Source organism: Oxyura jamaicensis, chromosome 2, assembly GCF_011077185.1.
Source record: "Oxyura jamaicensis isolate SHBP4307 breed ruddy duck chromosome 2, BPBGC_Ojam_1.0, whole genome shotgun sequence".
In the NCBI taxonomy this organism is placed as follows: domain Eukaryota; kingdom Metazoa; phylum Chordata; class Aves; order Anseriformes; family Anatidae; genus Oxyura; species Oxyura jamaicensis.
Window position 1 is genome coordinate 121,281,974 of NC_048894.1, and position 24,524 is coordinate 121,306,497.

The window sequence follows — 24,524 nt, forward strand, 5'->3', positions numbered from 1 at the left end:
GTTGTTTCTGTAGAAAGTTCAGAGTCACTGTGTCTTTTTGCAAACTGGGGACTAGTGAGTGGCATTTCTGAAATTTTGGAAGTTGTAAGAATGGATAACCTAGAGAAAGAGCTGCAAAAGTAGGACAGTGATACAAGCTGTTAGTAAGAATTTTGTAGAATTAAATACCAGGGTGGGTCATGGGAACATCTACAATTAGGTTACATATAAATTAAATGAAGAAAAGAGGTAAAAATGTTGTTCACGTTTCAATAGAAAAATTGAATCAATGGCCATTAAAAAAATAATAATAAAATAAAAGGAATAGGTCATATTTGGCTACATCTTCCTCTTAAATGGGGAGAAGCAATTTGACCCAAGGGTTACAAAGACATCTCGCTCTTACTAACATATAACTATAACTTAACCTGCCAAAATGTGTATTAACCACCTTGACCCTAAATTGTTGTGAATCATCTCTGATGCTTGTAACTTGGAGCTTTACAGACTTCTTCCTATGCTCACAACATAGTCAGAAATAATAATAATAATAAAAAAAAAACACAATAACTTTCAAAGCTGTGAAGGAACAGCCATCAGAAATATTCCTTTTGCTCCCCCATAGCCTCTTCTTAATGGATTACATTTTCACCTGGCATTGTCTGTGTCTGGAACATTTCAGTTGTGTTGCCAGTAATGGATTTTAAGAGGCTAAAGTTGTTTTATTATTATTTTTATTGTTCTTTCCTCACAAGACTGAAATAAATGTCTGCTAGGAAGAGCTCATTAAAACAGAGCTTTAAAGGCTTCATCTTTTCTAGTCAAGCCTGAAATCCTGTAATTCTTCTTTATGTCTTATATGTGAACAAAAACTGTACCCAAGGTAATGTTGAGGTTCTTTATTAGCTAAACTCACATTAGCTAAACTTCACAAGCTGACTATAAATAATTGAAAATGGATTGATGTAAAAAATAGCACTTTTATCTGATACCTGTCATTGGAGAACTGAGCAGCATCCATGTATTGATCACTCACCTTTCTGCTTCATGTTCTTCATTTTATACATAAGACAATGGAAGCAAGTGAGGGTAAGCATCTGTAAAATTATATAAGAAATTGGTGTCCGAAGTGCAACAACACAAATCTCTTGTCCCTCAGGTTCAGTTCTGCTATTCAGTGGTGGAAGCTCTGCTTTTGCTGTCAGAATGAAGCACAACTGATGTTGACTGCTTGTATATTTTTCAAATGTAAATGAACATTTTAGACAGTATCAAAGTATTTTAAAGTAGAGGTTTAAAGCTTGGTAATTAAAGAAACATCCCACCAAGATACTTTTTCCTCACATTTAACTGAACTTACATTTTGATATAAGCATATATTTTAGTGGCTAATGCTACTGTGAATACTCATTACTTTGAAAAATCAAGACTTTACAGCAGTTTCCATTCCTACTAATGAAAGATTCCCAGTGAAGTAGGAATAGTTTGAGCCAAATGATGACGTCTGAAGCGTGAAAGTGCACAGGCTGTCTAGTACCAGTCTCACAGCGCAAAATCAGCAGAAGGGGTGTCTTACATGCTTCCCTGTTCCCCATTTTCTTCTACCTGGCTGAATACTTCTCCAAAGCCACTCCACCAGTTCTGGCAGATGTTTACCAGACCCTTTGGTGAGACAGTTCCACTCCTTAGCTAAAAGAAAAATAACCCAGCAAAAACTGGAGATTATTTTGCTAGTTCAGTGAACTGAATCCAGTCTGTGAGGTTCCCAGTTGGTGCCAGGGCCAGCATAAGATGGGGATTGGGACTTCACAGTCATGAACAACAGTGCAGAGGCATCACGGAAGGAAGGAGATTCAAGACTGCCCTTATTGTTAACTACAAACTTGTCAGCTTAGCCTCTTGTTTAGCTTCACCCTCAGGCTGAAGTCAGCGAATGCCTCAAACCTGAATAAGCTGTAGTCCTCCCTTTGCTCAGCTGCTTCTTTTAGTCCCTGTGCTGATCCTTCTTTTGCACCAGCACAAGAGTCACTTCAGCCACTTGATAATTGATCAAAATAGAACAGATTCATCTGAAAAACAACCATTTTCTTCTGTGATGTTAATTTAAGTGCAGGTCAGCTCTCTGACTTGTTTCACTATAAGGCTTGCTCCAGCAGAAGGGAGCAGGTGGGAGAGGAAAAATGGGAACAAGCAGTCAGAGGAGGGGGACAAGTGCATTGATTTCTTCTGGAGCAGTGCAGGCTTTTACCAGCTTAAAGCACTCCTTGAGATATAGCCTGAGGATCTTCCAATAACACGTCTCGCAGAAGCTGTGCTTCCTCTGGCTTTGCTAGCAGCTGTCCTCAAAAGCTCTAGAGATATACATGGTGTGGACAGCAAAGACCCCTGTGAGTGCCAGCTCTAGGCTGTCTTCTCCAAGATAAAAAGGAATCTAATCTCCTAGGGAAGGACATAGACTGCCTCCCTGCCTCTGAAACCCTATGAAATCATGTTCCACCCATTGCAGCAGTAAACTTTTATCACTGGCTTCAAGTGTAAAGTCCATTTAATGCAAACCTTCATGAGCAAGCTGAATTTCAGTATAACTTAAACACAGAGTGCAGAAAGATTCCTAGCCAGACTGAGTAGTGAATTGTGCTCTGAATTCACTGAGGAGCTTCATGGGTTTCCAAGTCCGTATCTGCACTTTCAGCCACACCTAAGCCCCTGGATATGTGTTCACGGTTAGCATACCACACCAAAGAGTCTGGTTCTGTGGGTTTGACCAAAGAAATATGGTAACTCATGCTTTTATGTGCTCTGATTACTGAAGTTTCTGGTTTAGATTAAGCTAAATTAATTGGAAGAGTAATCAAATACTTCAGAAAAAATATTCTTAGTATCCATTGTTTCTTTTCTTAAGACTTCCCTGGAAATTATCTTTGCTAGTGCATCAGATTTCATCAGAATTCAAAAAATTAAAGTAATGAAAAATCATGTCAGATAACACAGTTTACTTCTGTAAACTGCCTACAGAAAATTGATCTGATGCATGTAACCTCAAATTGTCCCTATGATATTCTATCATACTTCGATGGGGACCTTTAGTTAGGCTGACCTGCTCTATGGACCCTGCTTTGTCTGAAAGAGATCTTTAATGTATTTTCTGTTTGATGAAGGCTGTAACTGCAGGCTTCCCTGACTAAAGAAGTTACACAAAAGCTTTCACTTTGCTGTTCTATGTTAAGTATGCCATGTTCTCTCTTTTCAAACTTTAAAATAAGCCAGGGATGGGAAAGTAAATAAATAAATGTATTATTCACTTAACTTGAAGCCATAACTTAAAGCACATCAGTAGTACAGTCAAATATGAGAGTGTCATTCTTCAGACACAACTGAAAAGGCTTTTAGTGCAGGTACCTGGAGCCATCAAGCTCAGTGAGGGCTGCAATAGAAGCTGAATAAACTCAAAAGTAGTGGGATGCATCTGCCCCTCCCACTGTCATTAAACCCAAACTAGCTAGTTTAACAGTACCATTTAATAACTACATAAGCTGTAGAAATTTATTTGACAGCAGTATAAGCATAGCCACTGTGAAGTAAAAGTCTGAATTAAAAAAAAAAAAAAAAAAAAAGAGTTTTGTTTCATAGTTTGATAAGAAATTTGGACTGAGAACTGCAACACAATGGCTGACTCATGAACCATCCCTGTCAAATACAATTATCATTACAAGTAGATAAAGGTCGTGTCTGACATTCTTAGTCTCCTGGAGTTTGGATACAGGACTATAAAAATGGTCATTCTGAAATAAATCTGGAATTTCACTTGCTCATACGTAAAATTCTGGGTCCTCAGAGCAGCTTAGGAAACACACACAGAGAGAGAAATAGCATTAACTCCAAATGCCCTAATTAGTTTAAATATAATAATTATTTTTAATAGTTTTTATGTTAATTTCTAATGTAGATCAATTCTTGTGAACAATTTATCCTGTCACTAAGCAGTTGTGTTATTTTCAGTACTTGGATATTTGTGGCTAAATTAATCAGTGGGAAGTTCCCAGGAGACATAAAAATGCTGAGCTGATTCTTAATTTTCCCATATTGGCTCATCTGAAACTTACACAACAAACATTTGCAAAGAAGAAAAAACAGCTAAATCTGAGTTCTAACTACAGTGTAATACACTGGTCACAGAGCTCCAGAGTTTCGTGTGATCCATTTCCCTGTGCATGCTTTTTTTTTTTTTTTTTTTTTTTTGATAGAACTTGCTATCACCAGCAAGATTTTCAAGCTGTTAAAATTGATTAAAGATGATGATAGGATACTTGTTAAAGTTGTCTTTTTTTCCCTCTTTCTACTTCTGATACGGGACTTCAAAAGGTTTCCGAATGATGAGTCATATAGATAAAATTGCACAAACCTGGCCCAAAGCTGAACATGAATGTATTAATGAACAGTGAGAGATGAAAATAATGCACTCATGTAGGGGGAATATAAAGAATAAATCTCTTCTTTACTTGCCTTAATTTATTCCATTAAATAATATGATACGTATGCAAGCTGTACACCTTAAAAAGATAGGAGGCTCTTTCTCTTAAAAAAAAAAGGTCGGTCAGTAAAGAGGACTGCTTTAAACAGTATTCAAGAAAATGCTCTACAAAGACCCTTGCAGTTTCAAAGCACATGAAATATTGAGACACACAAAATTATTCTTTGAATACCCTTCCTTTAAGTCCTGAGTTGTTGCTGTTCCATCATGTTGATTTATGCCACTTTCCTTGTCATCCACAAATACAGCTAAGCAGGGTAAGTACTGGTGCCTCTGAGGCATAGCCAGGTACTAAAGGAAGAAGATCTGATGATTCAGTAGTTGCTGCCTTTCCCTTGAAGCATCCCTGAGCCAACATTCATTTCTGCTAATGCCGAGACACTATGTCAGAGGAGGTGCTGCATTTCAGATTAAATATGTACTTCAGATTATTCATTAAAGCTAAGGCTATCCCACAATCCTTGTAATATTCAGATTTAGACATCTGTTTTCTCTCTTACCTTTCAATTTAACAAGCCATCCTTCACAACTGTCCTTAACCCTTTCTATTTGTGACACTGTGGCCATCCAATAGCAAAGGTTTAACTCTGGAAGTGGTTATATTTCACTGGTGTACGAAAGGTATCTCTGCAATACTTTCAGTGTTCAAGGGACCTATAGAGTCAAAAGAGGTGTAGGAATACCTCTGTTACAAAGAGCTGGATATTAAGAAGGGATCTGAAAGGAACCTCCTGGGATGAACAGTAATTTAACCTGTGATGTTTAGGGAGTACTCTCTCTGCCTAATTTACAGGACACCAAATACTACCTCACCCCATACATTCCTAGGTCAAAAGTCCAAAAGTAAGAAAGCATACAGTGCATTCTGGGGAGAAATCAGCAGAGATTATCACCAATGTCCTAGCTCCTTTTCAGCAGAAGGCACCTCTTAGGTGATAATATCCACATGACCTCTAGGTAATGCATGATGTGGACTATAAAATAAAAACCAAAACAAAACACAACTCTCCCTATTACTTCAATTTATGTGGAAAATCCCTTCTTCATGACAGATACAGGAAGGATTTTGATGCTGAGCATAAGACCAGATGGGCCTGGGAGGAACTGAATGGGGCTGACCAAAGAACTAGGGCAGGAGAGGCTGGATGTGGGTGGGATAAGAGTGTGCAGACACAGCAGGACCATCTGGGTAGCGTTCAGGACATGGGGCAGGAGAGTCTGAATGGCAGCTCAGGTCGTGGAACAGATTAACTGAGGTGTCCTGGGAGGGAAATGAACCCTGTGGATCAGCGTGGACCTGATGTTTCAGACTGACCACTCCTCCACTGACAGCAACACCTCGCATGACATGCTCCCCTGCCTGTTGTCCCTTCACACAGAGGAGAACAAACCAGCATTGCAGTCAATTTTTCCACTAGCTCAAAGCAGAGGTTTTTGTAATGGATCTATAAGTTATTCCTCTTTTAGTGACCTAAGCAGGTGTTAGCATGATACCACATCATGGAATATTCTTACAAGTTCTTGTTTTAAACATTGAAAGTGTATATACATAAAAAAATTACACACACACAGATAATGTTCAGAAAGCATTATAAATTTTTGCGAACACAAAAATAGTTAAGGAAAACTATTATTAAAGCTACCCTGTACAATCTTAATGCTATCCTTTTATATATTTGCAGTTTTGAGCTGCATGGATGCATACCAATGTTTACTTAGTGGCACCTCAGTTTCAATAAAAAGGACAGACATTTTGCAGTTTTCTGGTGATGAAAGCTATAGAATACAAACTTGATTTGCAGAAAACAAAAGACATGGGAACAATGAAGCATGTGACTGCAGGAATAAAGGACTGCTTTTGCTATGAAGGCAGTTATGGGCAGCTGAATTTTATCTCTGCTCTCAACCAGTGAAACCTTTTTTGACAAAAGGCAAGTCACTCAAACCAAACTTCTTGCATGCTTTGTTTTCCCCTTGTGTTCTGGGTTCTTGACTGGAGACCTTGTGGTCTGATTTACACACATGCTGAGCACTCAGCCTCTGGGAGCTGAACACTGAGATTGTAAAACTCTGTATAAACCCAAGAGTTCTGAAACACAAAGTCTGAAGCATCTCAAATTGGATGCCTATAATGTACAAGTACTTCTGAATGTAATCTCTGCATGTATCAGAACATCATTTGCATTCTGAGAGCTGTATCATTCCCTTATAACATAAAATAAATTAGTTAATGTTTGTGCAGGTCTAACATTACAGCGATGAGCATCTTAGAAAATCTCATGAGGAAATTAATATTCTGCCTTCAGAACAGGGTCTGAGCGACAAAGAGAAATGTTGAGTGTAGAGTTAGCTGTTCAGTGAGTGAGTAAGGTAGGATCCTCTAAAATAAATATATATATATATATAATGATTTAATTGATGTTTGCATTGTATTACACAGCCACAAAGAGAAAAACTAAGATAGCATGTATAACTAGAATTCTGCTATTTCCTAATTTTGCTTTCTTGTTTTTGTTTTCTTGAAAGTTTTCTATTAATGCAGTCTTCCTTAAGCATCTGTGATGCTATACAAGGAAAAAATATGCTACTTGCAAGATCAAAAAGCTGTGTTTTTAAGTGTGAATAACTTTCTTATAAAAATTATCTAGGACTAATTACTGAATATGTAATTATGTAACATGTTCTTAAACAAAACAGAGCCTAGATTTATATTCCTGCTCTTGAGTGAGTATTGGAGAAGCCTCTTTCTTACACAATAGCTGGGTTTCGAGGTACACATTGGCTTTGAACCATCACCTCTCCTTCAGTAATTGTCAAGTGGATAAGTTACTGAGCAGGTCCTGACTTTGTAAAACAGGTTTTGCCTGTGTGGTTCAGAATTGCCCATGCAATTGCACCCATGTAACAGAATGAGACCCTTAACAGATTTGGCATGGCCTGCAGATCAAATATGTTTCCTATTTTTATTGTGATGATAAAATTCATTCATTGACAAATGAAAAAATCTTTCTTAAAAAGTGGAATTCTCCTGAATATTCAGAAATCTGCTGTATATGAGCAGCTGTGCCTTAATAAGACTGAAATTCCAGCAGCTGGGGTTGTATTAAGCATTCATTAATTTTGAGCACTCTGCACCTGATGTTCTTAGGACATATATTGGAAAATCAAGAGTTTATGGTTACTTACTACAAAGTCAGCAAATAGGAAAAACTGTGATATCCTCTTCTAACATAATCTTAAGAGTAGACCTTATATTGTTCACAGTCCACAGCTGCTTTGTCTAATTTATAACCCAGACCTGTCCTTCTCTGGGAGCCAGAGGAAACGGGCCAGGAGCATTACTTTCATTTTGTCTATTAATGATCTACTTCTTATGTCATAGATATCTCCAAACATCCTAATTACTACATAAAGAAAATAAATTAAACCAGCTAACCTGTGTACAGAAACTGTTATATTCAAGTGTAATCAGAGAGTGGAAAACTTCAGCCCTCTGCAGCTGAACCTTTCATTGTACGCCATAGGAAGAGGAAGGAGGAGGGGAACATAACTGAAACCTGCCCAACAAAGCCAAGCTGACAACACACCTGGAATGGAAACAGGATCTAGCATAGTGCAGATTAGGGTGTTAAGTTTTTCTGAGTGTATTGAAGCAAAACAATAGCATATTAGCCTCACCTGGTCACAGCTAATTAGACTTGCAAAGTTACTTAGCAGCAGTTCTCCGTTGTGAAGGTTATAAGCACATACATGTAAAGTTGCGCTGCCACTGCTCATTATATTTTTATGTGGGTGTAGCCCCAGCATGGCTGGGTATGCACTTGACTAGTCAGACATAAATGCTTCTGAGCTGAGCTGTTTGGATAGTTAATTATGCATAGTTTTATGGTCATATATAGATAAACAGGCCATCCATAAGGAAACAGTGCCAGTCAATTATGCTGACAATTAAAATGCAAAAGATGATTTAAGACAGACAAATTAATCTCCCATACATGCTGTGGGTGGAGTATAGGGTTATTCTTGCACTAGAGTAAAGCACTGGAGAACCCAGAAGAGATGTGGATACATTCATCCGGTAAGGGTGCATTGTAGAATCATGTTCACAGCCACAAGGGCTGAAGAACTAATGAGCCAGGCACAATCAGCTGAAATAATGATCTAATTAAAATATCTTTTACTTAAAGACTCTTAAAAGACTAGCCTAACCTTTCTCCTTTTTGTTTTCTAGCAAGATATAAATATCAGATCAATAGATTTTCTGTTTTCTTTGGCATTTTGTTTTTCCTTATATTTTTCTTCATAATATTTTGTAGAATATGTAGCATTTAAATTACTATACTATTCTGAAATATACATTAACAGAGCTAAATCATGATTTACGAATGACTCACAGTTGTCCCCAAAGTCACCATTTTGGTTTTAATTGGTACCAGTAGAGTAGTGTAAAACTGTAAAGAATAAATCTGTTTTATTAGTATGTATTTAGAACAGCAAAGAGTATTGGATTTGTAATTTCCTGTGATTCTTAGGGGACTTGTGCAGGGAGAACTCCTTTTCTGAACTCTGCCCTTGACTGTTCCCAGAAGAACAATGCTTATTGATATTAGTATTTTATTATTGATTTGCTCAGTATAAAGTTCTTTCATCTTCACATTTTATTTTTCTGTCTTTTTGCTTTCATCTGGCTTTGTGTTTAGTACACGGTGTGGACTGCCCTGTGGGTCACCTGGAATGTTTTCATTATCTGCTTCTATTTGGAAGTAGGCGGACTTTCTAAGGTAGGTCTCTTGTCATTCTTTAGGTTTATGGGAGGGTGTTTTAACTGCAGAACTCATGGATTTTAGAAGGCTGGAACCATAGAGGAAAAATGTGGCTGTTTGAGCATACGATCTGACCTTCAGTGTACCCCTCCATTGAGAACTTCAGTGTTTGAACTTGTATATGACAGTAAATAATCATGGTTTTGAAGTACATAAATGCAATGAATCTGAATTACAGTTGCCTTCTGAAGTACCATCTGAAGAAAAATTATGTTGTTCAGTAGAAAATTTAAAGTTCTTTTTGATTGTTGAAAAACAGACAATGTCATTTTGGGTGAATTTTCAAGTGTAAGTGAAAAATGTATCTTAATTTCTCAGGCTTCTTTGAAAGCAGCTAAAGAAAATTACTAAGAAGGTTAACGTAGTAACTTGTAGAGCAAATTGGTCTCACAGTGAGAATGTTAATTCTTTTATTTATTTATTTTTATTTTTATTTAAAGGAACAAATGGCAAAGGATGATTTTTTTCACATCTGAATAAAACTTTCCTTTACATGGCACTTAATGCTCTAGGCCATTTATTCCTTATTCAAACGTCTGATAAGAGCATAAGTATTTGCTGGAATTACCAGGATATGCATTGCATTCATAAAACAGAATGCTTATGTTAGCGTAGGTTATATTTAGCATTGTATCTACAGTGAGTTCCAAACAATGTCTGATGATTTTTATTCCATTGTTAGACAGAAATGATATTAATCTTTGTTTACCACATTCATATTTAAATGATTGTAGGCACAGTATGCCAGTAGCACAAGTAGATCCTGAAATTAATAGAATAAACGTCCCTGCTACTAGCTGTGGATTTAATGATATAGATAATGCTACTGTTGATTCATGCAATGCTTTTATAGAATTCTGAACTCCACTCAGTTCAGATGGCAATGTTTGTGAGCTATGTGATTTTTTGGGTTCATCATTAAAACTCATAGCTTTTGGTTGACAACAACAACAACAAAAAAAGGTGAAACCAATTTAATAAGAAATAAAATTTAATTTACTCAGTAAAAAAAAAAAATCTATTAAAATTAAAGCTTTCAACGATAGCTTCCTTTGGTGATAAAACTTTGTAATGAAAAACTAAAACAGCTTATTTTTTCTCCAAATGTGATTTAGTTCACTAGGAGTCATAGACTTGATGAGGAGATTAGTGCACCTCATAGATCAGAATAACTTATTGTATTGGCATGTTTTGACTTAAAAATCTATTGGGTACACAGAAGTGATGAATGCCCAAAGTAATTGTTCTTTTTCATTTTGCTGTACGCATAGTTTGCATTTCTTTCAGTTTGTTGATGACTGTTATTATAGGGACTATTATTTTTTTAAGATTACTAGTATTTTTATCTAAATACTTTGGAAGCGGAGTGAAACTTGTAGTGTGACCCCTAAATTTGTGAAAATAAGAGTTGTCTTTACATTGATTGCAAACCTGATTGTGTCCTTACCAATATAAAACAGCAGAAATAAATTGAAATCCTTTATCTTCCAATTTCACCACTATGCTTCACTTTTAGGTCTTTTTATTTAACATACAAGACAAAACAGAATGCAGAGTAGTAGTACAAATATTACTCAATAATTATGAAAAATCCCTATTATTACTATTTAGTTTGATCTTTTTTTGGTGGAATTTTTATTTTGTCATTAATAATTATAATATTTGCAAAGTGATTTCAAGGTGGCACACACAAAATTATCCTCATGGGATTTAACTGCTCCTGAACAAATTACATCACAGGCACTGGTGTCAGGACCAAGCTAGTAATAATAGAATCCAGAATTTTGCGTAAATTGTGCCAAGAAATTCCACTAAATGTAATGGAAAATTTGAATAAGAATGTCTTCGCTAATTTAGATCTGTTCTTTGCTGAGAGGGTTTAAAGAAAACATTTATCCTTCAGTTACAATACATAATGCTCACATTTTCCAGGTAGATAAAGTGATTATTTATTTATTGAAGGAACAGCTTGATTTTAATTTTAAATCTGTGTGACTATATATATATATACACACACATATAAAGATACTTTTCTTGACAAAGAGTGATGAAAACTGTCATCCATTCTCCCATTGTCAAACACCACAGAAGTGGCTTGAGCTTTTCTATTCCTTCAGCAAAGAATGGTGCTTTTTCTTAAGAGTTTCTTGGAAAACCTCTGTATTTTTGAAATACACCAGTGAAAACGCATTTCATGTTTTACAAACACATTTCACCTTTGTCAAAAGAATATAATTTCACAAATACCCAGATATTTTGACCCAAATGCCCATTGAAGTTTTTGTTTTTAATAATCTGGTGAGACCTGAGGGCATGTATATAGTCTATATACATATGTAATCTAGGGCTATAGGCTTGTGGTCAAGGAATTAGGTCTCAGTTAATACCCAATTAATATGGTATTATAAACAAGAATTATAAATACAAACAAGGAAAGTTGCTCAGAAGAGACCAAAAGCAGCTCACCCCACAATAACTACACCGTGGTAATCAGGGCAATCTCGTGGGAAAAGAATGATGTGGATTTCAGTCTTCTTGGGTGTGAAAGGGGAATAAACTTGGCTGTCTACCAGCTGGGGTGTTTTAAGCACAAATCTAATGAGTAAAGGGCTCATCTTTAGCTATCCTATAGACAGCGTAAAGTCAAGATCCTTTCTCACTTATGTTACAGAATTTCAAATAAAATATTAATGTTTTCTTTCAGTGCTAAATAAATTTTATTTGATCAGAAATAAAATAGCTATTTTTTTGTTTGTATTAATTTAGATATTTAGTTGTCTTTTATTTCTTATTTTTGTAGTACAATCCCACCAGCTCTCTATTTGCCTACCAATGAAAAAACTGCCCATGTGAAAAAATGAAAATCGTCTGTTTTTCATTTACTGCTTTTATGAAACTGAAAGCATAATTTTTAGTGTAAACCACCCTGTGTGACAGAAACAAAGCTGTTGTTATAACATGACCTTTTAATCCTCCACAGCAGGATGACAGATTGCTACATCCACACACCTTTTACTTGTAGAGCTCATTAGTTGTTTGGATCTTATTCTATGTCTTGAGATGAAACTGTTCTAATTGCTGAATTTGAAAGTATGGACAGTCTTAGATATATAGATATAAAGAAAAATCTCAAGAATTAAGAGGCAAACAAAACATTCCCTAAAACACATTTGAAAATAAACTTCAATTGAATCTTACCTGATACAGTACCAGAAGTTGTTCTTTTGAAATTTTACATGTTCTTAAATATGGACAAGAGAAATTCTAACTTGTATAAGTCAGCCTTCTATCCCTAGCAGTACATTCTTTATGTACTTTTTACTTTACAAAGGACACCTAATTTATTTAGTTTTCAGAGTTAATATTTCTATCATTTACCTCCCACTAGTATTTCAGAACAAGTATGAAAATAGTTGTCTTTATTTGTATTTATCATTTGCTCTGCCAACTGGTACTTTTTGGTAGACCATTTTTCTCCTAGTAGATTTATTGTGGGTTACTGTGACATTTGCTTGCACATGTTACTGCCCTTTATCCCGTAAATGTATGGCAGCGCTCCAGGACTGCATATTCCTTTCCTGTTGTTTTATACGCCTTACCTTAGCAGCTGGGCAATGTTGATCAGCTATTTTCTTATTCTATGATGTTTCTATGTGTTCTTCGCTGTTTTTCAGTGGCATGCTTCTTAAGCATGAACTTTGCCAAAATCTAGATTATTTTAAGTTTAGCTTACAAGGTTGAGCTGTCTGTTAGCTATGTCTAGTGTTGCTTTTGAGCAAAGATTCCCATGGCACACACTCACATATTCAGTAGGAAACTGCTTCTAAAACAGCTTACGTTTATTATCCGGTCCTTAATTTTTGATGTCGAATTGAGGTGAATGTGACCTCTCTAATGTATCTGTGATATTACACACACTGAAGCTAGGGGAAAATTTGCATATGCTGATTAATAAAATAATCTTTTTCACATTTATTTTTTAGTAATATTTACTTATATCAATGTGTCTGAGGCTCCCAGACAACTTTATTAAACTGGAGACAGAAATATGGACTAAATTTTGATATAGCTCTTTAGTTGGTGGATAAAATTATAACTGGTAAAATTAACTTGTTCCCTCTGAGGAAAAAATGGACTAATAAATTACTTAGCATAAGTGCTGTGGGAATAGAGACTTAATACTCTTTTCTAAACAAAGTACTGTAGATCAGAATGAGGGCTAATCATGTGGACTTAATCCTGGCTACTTCTGGAGTCCTCTTTATTCCATTTGGTGCATGTCAGTCAACTCTTAATTATTGTACAGTTATATATAAGCATCTCAAATGGAGCAAGTTAAGCTCAAAAATAATGCCATTTTTAATTAATAAATATGTAAAGGTAAAATTGGGGGGGGGCATGTTTTTTTATTATTATTATTTTTACTTTTAAATGTGAAATGAGAACAGGAGCATTGCTTAAATTTAAGCAATGGAAGTTGGAATTATAGCAGTGGGTTGGAAGGGACCTTAAAGATCACCTAATTCTAACCCACCTGCCATAGGAAAGGATGCCACTCATTAGGTTAGTTTGCCTAGCACCCCATCCAACCTGGCCTTGAATACCTCCAGGGATGGGGCATCCACCCATTTCCTTCAACATTGAGCCATTGACTACAGCTCTCTGAGTGCGGCTGTCCAGCCAATTCCTTACCCACTGAGTGGTGTGTCCCTCAAATCCCCATCTCTCCAATTTAGAGAGAAAGATACCATGGGAGACAGTGTCAAATGCTTTGCACAAGTCCAGGTAGGTGGTTGTCATGATGACAATTGCTTCTCCCCTATCTACCAGTGCTGCAACCTTATCTTAGAAGGCCACCAGATTTGTTAGGCAAGATCTGCCCTTAGTGAAGCCACGTTGGCTCCTACAATACAAAATATGTTGGCTAACATGAAAGAAAAGTTGTTCTCATTCTAACATGCAGGTATAAATGAGAAAATTAAGGTAATTATTTTGGTGTAGTTAGTATCAAAATTAGCTCTATGACGTAGCCTGCTCTGAGAAATACGCAAATAAATTTGGCAGCATCTTGAGGAGAGGAAGAAGTGCAATTTTTTTTTTTTATTTTTTTTTTAAAAAAAAAAAAAGGAAAGAAAAAAGAAATAAAGCCTATATAGAAAACCAGTGAGGAGAGTGGAAAGAATTTCCTGGTAGGGCATAATACATCTACTCAGCTGTAAAAAATAAATAAATAAATAAATAAAAAAAAATTATATGGAGGCAAGTGATCATTTTTTTCAGATCTACTCAGAAGAGAGTCAATAAATAACTTTCTGAACATGTGACAAATATTTGTTTGGAGGTTAGGAGGAGCTTTCTAGTACTAGTGCACTGAATAAGGTCTAACACTGTCATAACTCTTCAGCACTAGATACTGTGAAGAATTAAGGAATATCTATCTGTGATGATCAAGGTAACTCTTCCTCCTTGCTATGTTTTAATCTGTAGAAATAAGCCTCTGTCAAGGTAAAATTCCAAATTAATATCTATGGAAGGTTTGAGGTAGGAGTGTTAAATATGGAAAAAGTTAATAGATTCTGAAGATGTAAAACCTCCTCTTCAACTAACTGAGAATTGGGTTAACTTCAGCAGGAGTGGTGTTCCAGCTGAGGATCTTGGAGTGGCTCAGGCTTTTTCCTTCAGCATGTGTACAGGGACACAGAAAATGGGGAAACCCAACGGAGGCTTCAAGGTGGCTGATGGCAGTTCTTGTACATGCGTGGGTGGGGTGTTGGTGTTCAGCTGTGTGACACCAAGTGGGAGGTGATGCTGTCACTGCTGTTCACTCCTGACAGACACTAGGCATCTGTAAAAACACGTGACTCATGTTCTCTCAGTTCTTTTGATGGATTTTTAATTGAACACAAATCATTGCCATTCTCAACAACACATCCTTCACCAAAGAGAATATAATACTGGTAACAGTGTATTTCTTCCCTTTTGGGCATGGTACGTAGTCATGTACAACTCAGCTGAGAATTTCTTCCCACACACCTCTGACTACTATCAATTGCTTTAGGTCAGTGTCTCTCTTAGGACTTGGGAGACTGTATATCCATTTTTCTTATTCTTCGTGCTCCTATAGGTCTATTTATTTTAGCTGATGCCATCAACTGCTACTAGCTGGGATATCCTCAATAATGTATCACACTAAAGCAGTGGATGTAGCTGGAGGCATTTTGCAATTTCTAGATGTTACAAATGACTAGTTTTATAGCAGTAGTTAAATATAATATCTTCCTAGTGTGTATTTGAATAAAACTCAATTAGCAGAAATTAAAACCGATGAAAGTTTTAATTTCCCTGAAGTTTGGACCCTCTTACTTCCTCCTACTTTCCTGACTTTGTTATTCTAAAAGTGTTTAAAGAGTTACTGTTTTTAAAGTTATGTTCCAGAGTGTTTTCTGGTATGGAGAAATGAAGAAAGCTAATTAAACACCATTTAAGTAAATAGAATTAAGCTTATAGTAAGACACAGAAAACCGGGCCCAGTATACACATTTCAGTGCTTACCTCGTGCAATCCATTTCATCTCAGCTTTCACTCTTTCTTTGAACCAACTCTCATAATTAACAACAACAACAAAAGGATGTGTTAAGAAACACCTGCCTCTCTTTTTATTATTGTTATTATTATTATTTCCATTTCTTACAGTAGAGATTCCACTGAAACGTGTCTGCTACAACTTAACGTTCTAAATATGACCTCCTTTATGCAAGTTGCTCCTCCCATCATGCTGTTCTTTCATAATAAAGAGAAATAATATTCAGGTTCAACTGTATTTAGTATTTTTCAATAATGTTCTGTTCTAAGAGCAGCCTTTTGAATTTTTAATTATTTTGGCAGTAAACCTGGAATCCAATTTACTATGATGCTATGCAGTGTAATGCTGAACAGAAACAACATTTCAGAGCTTCAAAATAATAACTATGGCCTTGCCTCATATTAGATACCTTTAATCATGAATTCAATGTGTTGGTGGTGTGCCTTTCAACAGTATTTACAAACAACATTTTCTGATGTTCTGTTAGACTGACGTTGGTACCACATGCAGTTTCTGCTACTGTGTATAATTTCTGTTTAGAATGCGATGATTGTTTCCATTAAAAGTTAGAATACTATCAGCCATGAACTCTGAATCATAATAGTGAAGCTATGGTAACATGCATTATATTTTTATTAACAGTTTACACTTCTCAGCCAAAAAAAAAAAAAAAAAAAAAAAAAAAAGTGGAATAACTACACAACCATGCTGGTGATATTAAAATAAATCAAAGGAATGCTACCTGCAGACTGCTTAAGAAGATTTTATATGTTCTATATTAAAAAGAGAGAGAGAGAATATCAGAAAAGTATTAATCTGTTATAACTCTAGTATTGAAATCAGCGCACATTCATCCAATTTAGAATTTTGAACAGTCAACTGGCCTCAAAGGCTTCTATTTTGCTGAAGGAACTTTGTGGATGTTTATTGATGTTCCAGATTTTACATAACCAAAGCCATTTTTTATTCATTCTGTTTCTGTGTTCTGTGTAAAGCTGTAACATCATGTAAGTTTTAATGAAATATATGCTTATTCTTAGAAGGACAATTAACATGCAGCTAGCTTGATGCCACAATTTGAGCATAAGGTCATTCTGGAAAAAAAAAAAAAAAAAAAAAAAGTGGAACAAATGGGACATTGATAAATGCCACAGAAACTGCAAAATGTGTCATTCTGATGTTAATTAGTTTGTTTAGGTGATACAATCACATTGCAGAACAACTTAATCGGGAGTACATTCCAGATGGTGTAAAAATTGAATTTCATATCCTCTCAGGTGACATTTAGAGTGGTTCATAATATTCACAATCAACACCATTCAAATATGTTTTTAAAATCAGAATTAATGTCCTTTTAAAAAACCTTAATGTTAAAGTCTAGGACTGATATTTGGAAGAGGCCAGCATCCTTCATCAGTTTAAATAACTGACATGATATTTCAGTGGCTTTTTTTTTTTTTTTTTTTTTTAAAGTATGTCATTGGTCCGTGGTTGTTTGACTTTTGGAATGACAGATGTGTTATATATGGTTAGCTAACTACTAAACAAATAAACTTATTAATATAAACATCACGTTCATACTTGAGTAAATTAGCTTAATCTTTCAGATATTTCTAGGATCTTGAAGTTAATAAATTTCCAATAGTTAAAACAAGTGCTAAAATGTATAAAAAGTCATACAGGGAGGAGGCAGGTAGCTTGCAAAATCTCTCCAAAACTACATTTGGATATGAAAAAGAAATAAGGATGAAGTGCCAGGCTGAAATGTGTCGTGTGATGCAGGCGTATATACTGTCATAGCCACTGAGTCAGAGAGATTAAATCCTTACCTTATAGTATAACTGTATCCGTACCTTATAGTATAACTGTGCCTGAATCCCCTAACAGAACTTGAAAAAGGATTGGGTATTTATGTGTGGAACAAGAAGATATAGAATAATAAGGCATATAAAGAGAGGAAGGATCATCTAGTCTTACCTGATGTGGCTGAAAGATTGTTACATATTTTTCATTTTCCCTGTGTTCAATTCATTATTTGCTATTATTTAATATTATGCTAATACAGATTTTTCAGAATCCTGAAGAATCCGTCAGATTGTGATAGTTCACTTGTGATTAATCAGCCTTAGTGTTAAGTACAGGTACCTTATCTTTTGTATATGTTTTTTTCCTGCTCTTAAATGTTCAGTGCTTACTTATGTAAAGATTTAAACACTTAGGAGAAATTGCATTTCAGTCTAAAATTGCTCACTAGATCAGGAGTTTGAATTTTGGTGTCCCGTATCTCCAGCATATGCTGTGATTTTTCTGTTATTAAGTGTCTGTCTGCCAATTAGTTTTTCACTGCCCCCACCTATCCACAGTTCATCCTTAAGGAGACCAGTGAATAGGTGCTGCTTGAGTACCTGCCACAGGGCAGGGTCAATGCACAAGGATGGAGAATTTTAACTGATTAGCTTCTTCGTGGAGAGAGGAAGGGAAATTCCTCTAAATCACGGTTTGGTTGTAAGCAAGTATGGAAAATCTGTCTGCAAACAAGGGTAAACCTAGGTTTGGTTGCTCAGGGTATCATTTTATGTACTTATAGACAACTTAATCTATTTTGTATTGATTGTTATACTCTTATTGTACAAAAAGGAAAGATTGCTGAGATTTTGTTTGTTTTCTGGATACGATATCCTTCTGGCAAGATTTCAAAGAAATATTTTGATTACTTCTTTAATCATATTCTTGGTTAGGCATTGGATTGGCCACAGTTGCTGTCTGTCCAGTCGTTTCCAACTATTGACATGACTCACTGCTGTGTACGGATTTTAATGCTTCTGTAAGGCAGTGTGTTTATTTCACTCCTAGTGTTGGCTCTATTTATTGCTTGCTGAGGTCAAATTTGTATTTTTTTTTAACTATTTTTTTTCTATACTGTAGAGTTTTTCAGTTGTATCACACATTTCAGAATTTGAGTTCCTATATTGGTCAAGTAAGCAGTTCTTCCTTTTTATGAGAAAGCCTATTATTTAGTCTGTCCTTTAGTAAATATCAGCATTCAACTGATGTCTAGTTTTAAGACAGTTTTATTGTTTTGAAAGGAGTTTTGCACTGATTCATATGGCATCTTTTTCCATTTGAAGACAATATTTACTTGGAACAAAATATAATATATTTTTTTGTAATAAGTTACACATAAGACAGTCATAGTCCTTGATGACAGTACAGAGGACTTATTGACAGTAGAATATGAAAAATTTCTTCCCAGAAATGATGATACTGAATTGCATGAGAGTTTTTAAGTATGCCAAGTGCATCTGAAATTCATAATAGTGCAACTTCAGCATATTGCTTAGATAGATGTGTTAACATGGAACTATCTTTGACCGGTAAAATAAATACAAGAAGCAGGTGATTCACCATCACCACCAAATGTCAGCCTGAAGACTGCACTTTTATCCTTTGGGAATCATGAACTCTGTCTAATTTAGGGGAAAGACAAGCAGCAGTTCTTTGGTTTACATTTCTCAGATCTGCATTTGACAACCAAGGTGATTTTTACTAACTACACAGAGCTTGTGTATCTAGTCAGAGGTATGAAGACTTTCTAGGATTTCAGCACTAAATGTGCATTGTCTTGAACTTTCTGAATTAACATCTGCTTAAAACAGCTTTGTTCCGTGGGACTGGTATAAACATTTTGCTTTTTGAGATTTACAGACTTTGTAAGTCTGGCGAGCCTATCTGAGCTAGACTTTCACCAGGTTTTCAAAAGCATCTGCAAGAAAATCTTGTTCTTTAGCTCCCATGAAATGATTCTTACTTGCTGCTCAGTAATGGGGGGCATAGGGCAGGTGTCCCTGGTAGATTTCCACTATTACTTTATTTCAAAGGCTTCAGGCAACAGAGAAATACTGGTTAGTTCAGTAGCTCACCTTGGGTAAACTTCAAATATATTTCCAAGATGTCTTTTTTGGCAGTATTTTGTTTGTGGAATGCTTGATCTTTATGTTGTGTTCATCTGTCTTAATTAGAAGAAGACTTTTAATCACATAGATCACAAGAAGTAGTCTCTTAATCTTTATCGTTTGAGACTTGGAGCAAGTTTATCTCCTATGTTTGGTTTCTGTGTAATAATATATTTAGCCTCAATAAGAAGGGATTGTTGCTTAGCTAGATTATTATATTCTCTTTCAGTTGTAGAATCACCTTTCTGGCTTTTCTTTTCTTTTTTTAGCCGTCCTTCAGGGAAATTCTTGAGACATATTGATGTGACTGAGTTTATTATTCATGAGTATCAGCATTCCTTTGAACAGAGGTCTTCAGCTTGGATTAATGGGGAAAGAGTGAGAGAATCCCACTAGGGATTTGGCTGACCTCCTGCCCTTTATTTTGCTAGGAGATTTATTGTGGCTTTACTACACTCAGAATAATGCTGGGTCTTTTTGACCTATGGGGAAGGCAGAAGTTTTGGAGAAGTCACAATGCTGGAAACAATGCTTGCCTGAGAGTGTTTTCCAAGGGCAGGTACTATTTATGAATAATTTGTCTGTGTTATAGCAGTATTGCATTCTGTATACTTAAATTACCACTCCACATATGTCTTTAGAAAGCACGTAGAAGTCCATGTTGTTTTGGAAGAATGTTTCCTTTGCAAGGAGAGAATATATTATACTTGTCTGTTGAGAACAGACGGGCTTTGGCTCTTCTGTGTTACTGCTATGGATCTTCTGCAGGCATGGAAGCAGTCACCCTCCACCTCTCCTTGGTAGATCAAGAGATTCAGGGTTGATTTGGGAGTTTTTGCTGGAGTTTCCTCGTTTATCTCAAAGTTGCTTGAAGGCTTGAGCATTTTTTATGCTGAGACTGAACTTTCTGAGCTGCCTGCTGAACCCTCTGTGTAGTGTTCTGCTAAGAGGAGCACTGATATTATTTCTAAGACTCAGATTACTTGCTTGCTGTAAGTTTTTTTGCCTTTATTTTCTGTGAGTTGTGGATGATATTTTCATTTTTAAGCTTTGTTTTCACTACATTCTGTAATTTTCATTATTTTGAACAAAAGTGATGAACTATTGTCTAACATTCTCATGGCCAGTATTACCAGGGCAGATTATTTTCCTTTAGAGCCATTTCACCCTGACTAAATTAATGTTTTTTGTTTGTTTGTTTGTTTGTTTGTTTGTTTTCTTTTTACCACTTCCTGAGGCATTCACAGGAGTCTTACTTTTTTCCACTTCAAAGATTGGCTGTTGGAAAAAAGACAACATTCACTGAGGGGAAAAAACATCTATGTGTCCAGCTGTGAAGAAACTGATTTTCATTAGGTCTTCATCAGTAATATATTTGTACATTATTTAACTTCAGAGTAATTTGTGCTGTTTTGGGGCTATTTTTATATTATTTCATGTCTACCTTGAGTTTCAACTATGTTTTGTTTTAGGGAATCTTGCATCCCTTTGTCTTTTTTTTTTCTTCTTTTTTTTTTTTTCATTTTTTTTCCATTTTTTTTCTTTTTTTTCTTTTTTCTTTTTTTTTTTTTCCGGAATGAAATAACTATTTTTATTGTTAAATGCTGTGCACATGTAGACTTTGTGTACACCCTACAAACAACAGCACAGTCATTGGAAATAGTTATTTTGGTAAAGCCAGTGATATAAATCTTAGTAATTACTTTTTTCTTTGTACAGTTACATTTTAATTTGTACATATTGGTATCTTTATCTATCTTAGGTTTAGCTTGTATATACTTATAATAAATTAATTCATAAGGGTATATCTGATTATTATTTAAACATATACTTTCTATTCCAGTTTTAAAACAGTAATTTCCTGTAAAAACTTCTTGCATCACTGTGATGCAATACGCTAATATTCATGAAAATGTCTACATATTAAAATATGATTGGGACACTAATTTAACTAGTTTTAATACATTAAATAACAAAATGGTTTTTAAAGGTTGTTTAGGACCCAAGGAAATGGCTTGAAGCTGTGTCACGGGAGGTTCAGGCTGGATTTCAGGAAAAGGTTCTTCAGTGAGAGGCTGGTCGAGCACTGGAACAGGCTCCCCAGAGATATGGTCATGGCATCGAGCCTGGTGGAGTTCAAGAAGTGTTTCAAAACATGTGGTCTGATTTCTTGGTGTCCTTGTCTGGAGACAGAAGCTGGATTCAATCATCCTTGTAGGTGGGATCCAACATGGGATATTCTAGAATTCTAGAGAGTTTTAAAATGTTCCTATACCCTGGCAATGAGAACAATATCATAGGATTTCTCCATTCCTCTCTATGATCACTTTTTATAGCTGTAAGTAGTCACCTTGCTTCAACATTTCAGGATCATATTAACTTTTCCAAACATTTTATTCCCTGGGATGTGGTTTCCAATTCTGTTGCACAACTTGTCTTTCCTGATTCCAAGCTATATCACTTTGCTGGTGCCTATAATTTAACAGATTTTATTTTGCTGATCCCAGCTCACCAAGTAGGCCAGATGGCCCTGTACAGCTGCCTGCCTTTTCATTATTTAACCTCCTCCCTCTCTTTGTGTCATCTGCAAATACATCCACTATAAGCAGTGATTTTATATTTACTTCTAGATCAGTGATGAAAGTGTTGAATAACATCATATCTTGGTTGAGTCCCAGGGGAGTCCTGCTAGAAACACTCTTATTCAACTATGATTTTCCATTGACAACTATGTTAATTAGCCAGTTTTCAATCTATTTAATTTTCAGTCCATTAAAAATGTACTGACTTTCTAATTTTTTCAATAAAAATGTTTTGTGAATGTCTTATAGAGGACTAAGTAAATTACGTTCTTGCAGCTGCTTATATCAACTCAACTTTTAACCTCTTAAAGTAATGAAATCAAGTTTTTTTAACAAGTCCTAATGTCTTATGAATTCATATTGATTGGCATTGATTACACTGCTTTTGCTGGTTCTCAAAGATCTGTTTTTATGTCAGCCTTTCCTCAGTTTCTTTGTAACTGGTGCCAGACAAACTCTTCTCGAACCATTGCACATGTGTTTTGTGAACCTTATGTAAGCTTTAAAATTCTTCATTTTCATGAAGTTCTCATGATGTATTAAAAACTAACTTCTCTACATTCATGGATCTCCACACCCAACCTTTTGCATGGTTTTAAGTCCAGTGCAAGTCTTGATATGATTTATAAATAGCTAAAACCATCTAAACCATTTACTTATGGTTTTGAAAGTACTTTTCCACTTCTCATTCTGTTCTTTACTAAATAAAGAACTTGCATATTTATTAAAGAATGTCTGCCTTTTCTGCCTCTTCACAAAAATTACAGACTTATCTACTAGTAGGTCTATATCTTCTCTATAATCTCTTTTCTTTCTAATTAAGCTTTATGAAGTACCTCTAACTGCCTTTAACCTTCCTACTATGGATTTTACCTGACATTTTTCTTCCCCATTAAATATTCTCTATTATGTATCTTCTAATTTATATTGACTGAAATCTTTTATCCACTATTATTCTGGTTTCTTGAGGACCAGGCTGATACAAAAGAGAGAAAGCATGAGTGTTTATGTGCCACTGAAAACTTTCATACCTATTGGTTGAACAAATTTTCACAAACAAATCTTTCATGGTTAAATTCTTACACGTGTGCCATTACAAAGGAAAAAGATAGCTGGAAAAGGGAAAAAAAAAGAAACTGTGTAGTGTCTCCACAGCCAAAAACTGCTGCAACTTTTCATCAGAAACATTTGCTTGATTGCTACTATCCAGCTGCGAAATAGGTAGCTCTACTTCATAAAGTAGGACTTGCTTAGCTCTGTTTCTGAGAGAGCGATTTATACATATTACATAATGCTTTATTTATAATTGTTGTCTTCAGTTTATGCTAAACCAGAAGAAAGACCACAGAGGAGAAGGGAAAGAGATCCTTTTGTATTTCTTCCCAGCTTCTCTTCATCACCCAAATCACCCTAGCTTTGCACCTGGGATACCCCTTGACTTATTAACCTCTGAAACTCCACATGCCAGTCACCTAGGGCTTCTTCAGCACTTCTCGCCCACCTAGTACCCTGGATGTTTTCTTTCTCTGACTCCTACAGCATAGCAGAGCAAATGCATTTTCCCTTGCTGATAAGTCTTTCCTGCGTTGTTAATATGCACAACCTCTACATCTGCTTCGGAAGTGCAATGAGAACAACACACACCCAAAGGGCTGCTGTAATCTAAAGCACAGGGGTAGTGGGTAAAATTTACTGTGGTTATTGTCCTATAACGAAGTGTAGCCCAACTAAGATTTCTGTATGCTTTCTTCTGCAGCTTCAGTTAAGGCAAGACACGTGATTAACTTTAAATGCATGAGTAGTCTCATTAAACTCAATAAAATTACTTACGTGCTTGCTTAGTTTGCTGAATCAGCATTAAAATAAGAAGCAATCTATAGACCTCTCCACTTCTCATCTATTAAAGTTTGGGAAGGGGAAGAGGCTTTACTATAACTGAAAGAACCCTGAACATTCATCAGGTATGGAATTCTTGCTTTATGCAATAAAGGTGAAATGCAAAGGTATGATATAATACATACTAGCATATTAAATGCTGTTTTATGTGTCCATGTAAATTATTCTATGATCTTA

The 24,524-nt window shown here is 35.6% G+C and overlaps 1 protein-coding gene across 3 annotated transcripts in view; it reads left to right on the forward strand.

The window, feature by feature from the left end:
- The window catches only part of NKAIN3 (sodium/potassium transporting ATPase interacting 3), a 368,461-nt gene that overhangs the window by 179,000 nt on the left and 164,937 nt on the right, over positions 1–24,524 (forward strand). For all 3 annotated transcript variants that reach the window (XM_035317941.1, XM_035317939.1, XM_035317940.1), the window contains exon 3: positions 9,211–9,291. In XM_035317941.1, coding sequence (XP_035173832.1) covers positions 9,211–9,291 — 81 coding nt within the window. The remainder of the gene's footprint in view (positions 1–9,210; positions 9,292–24,524) is intronic.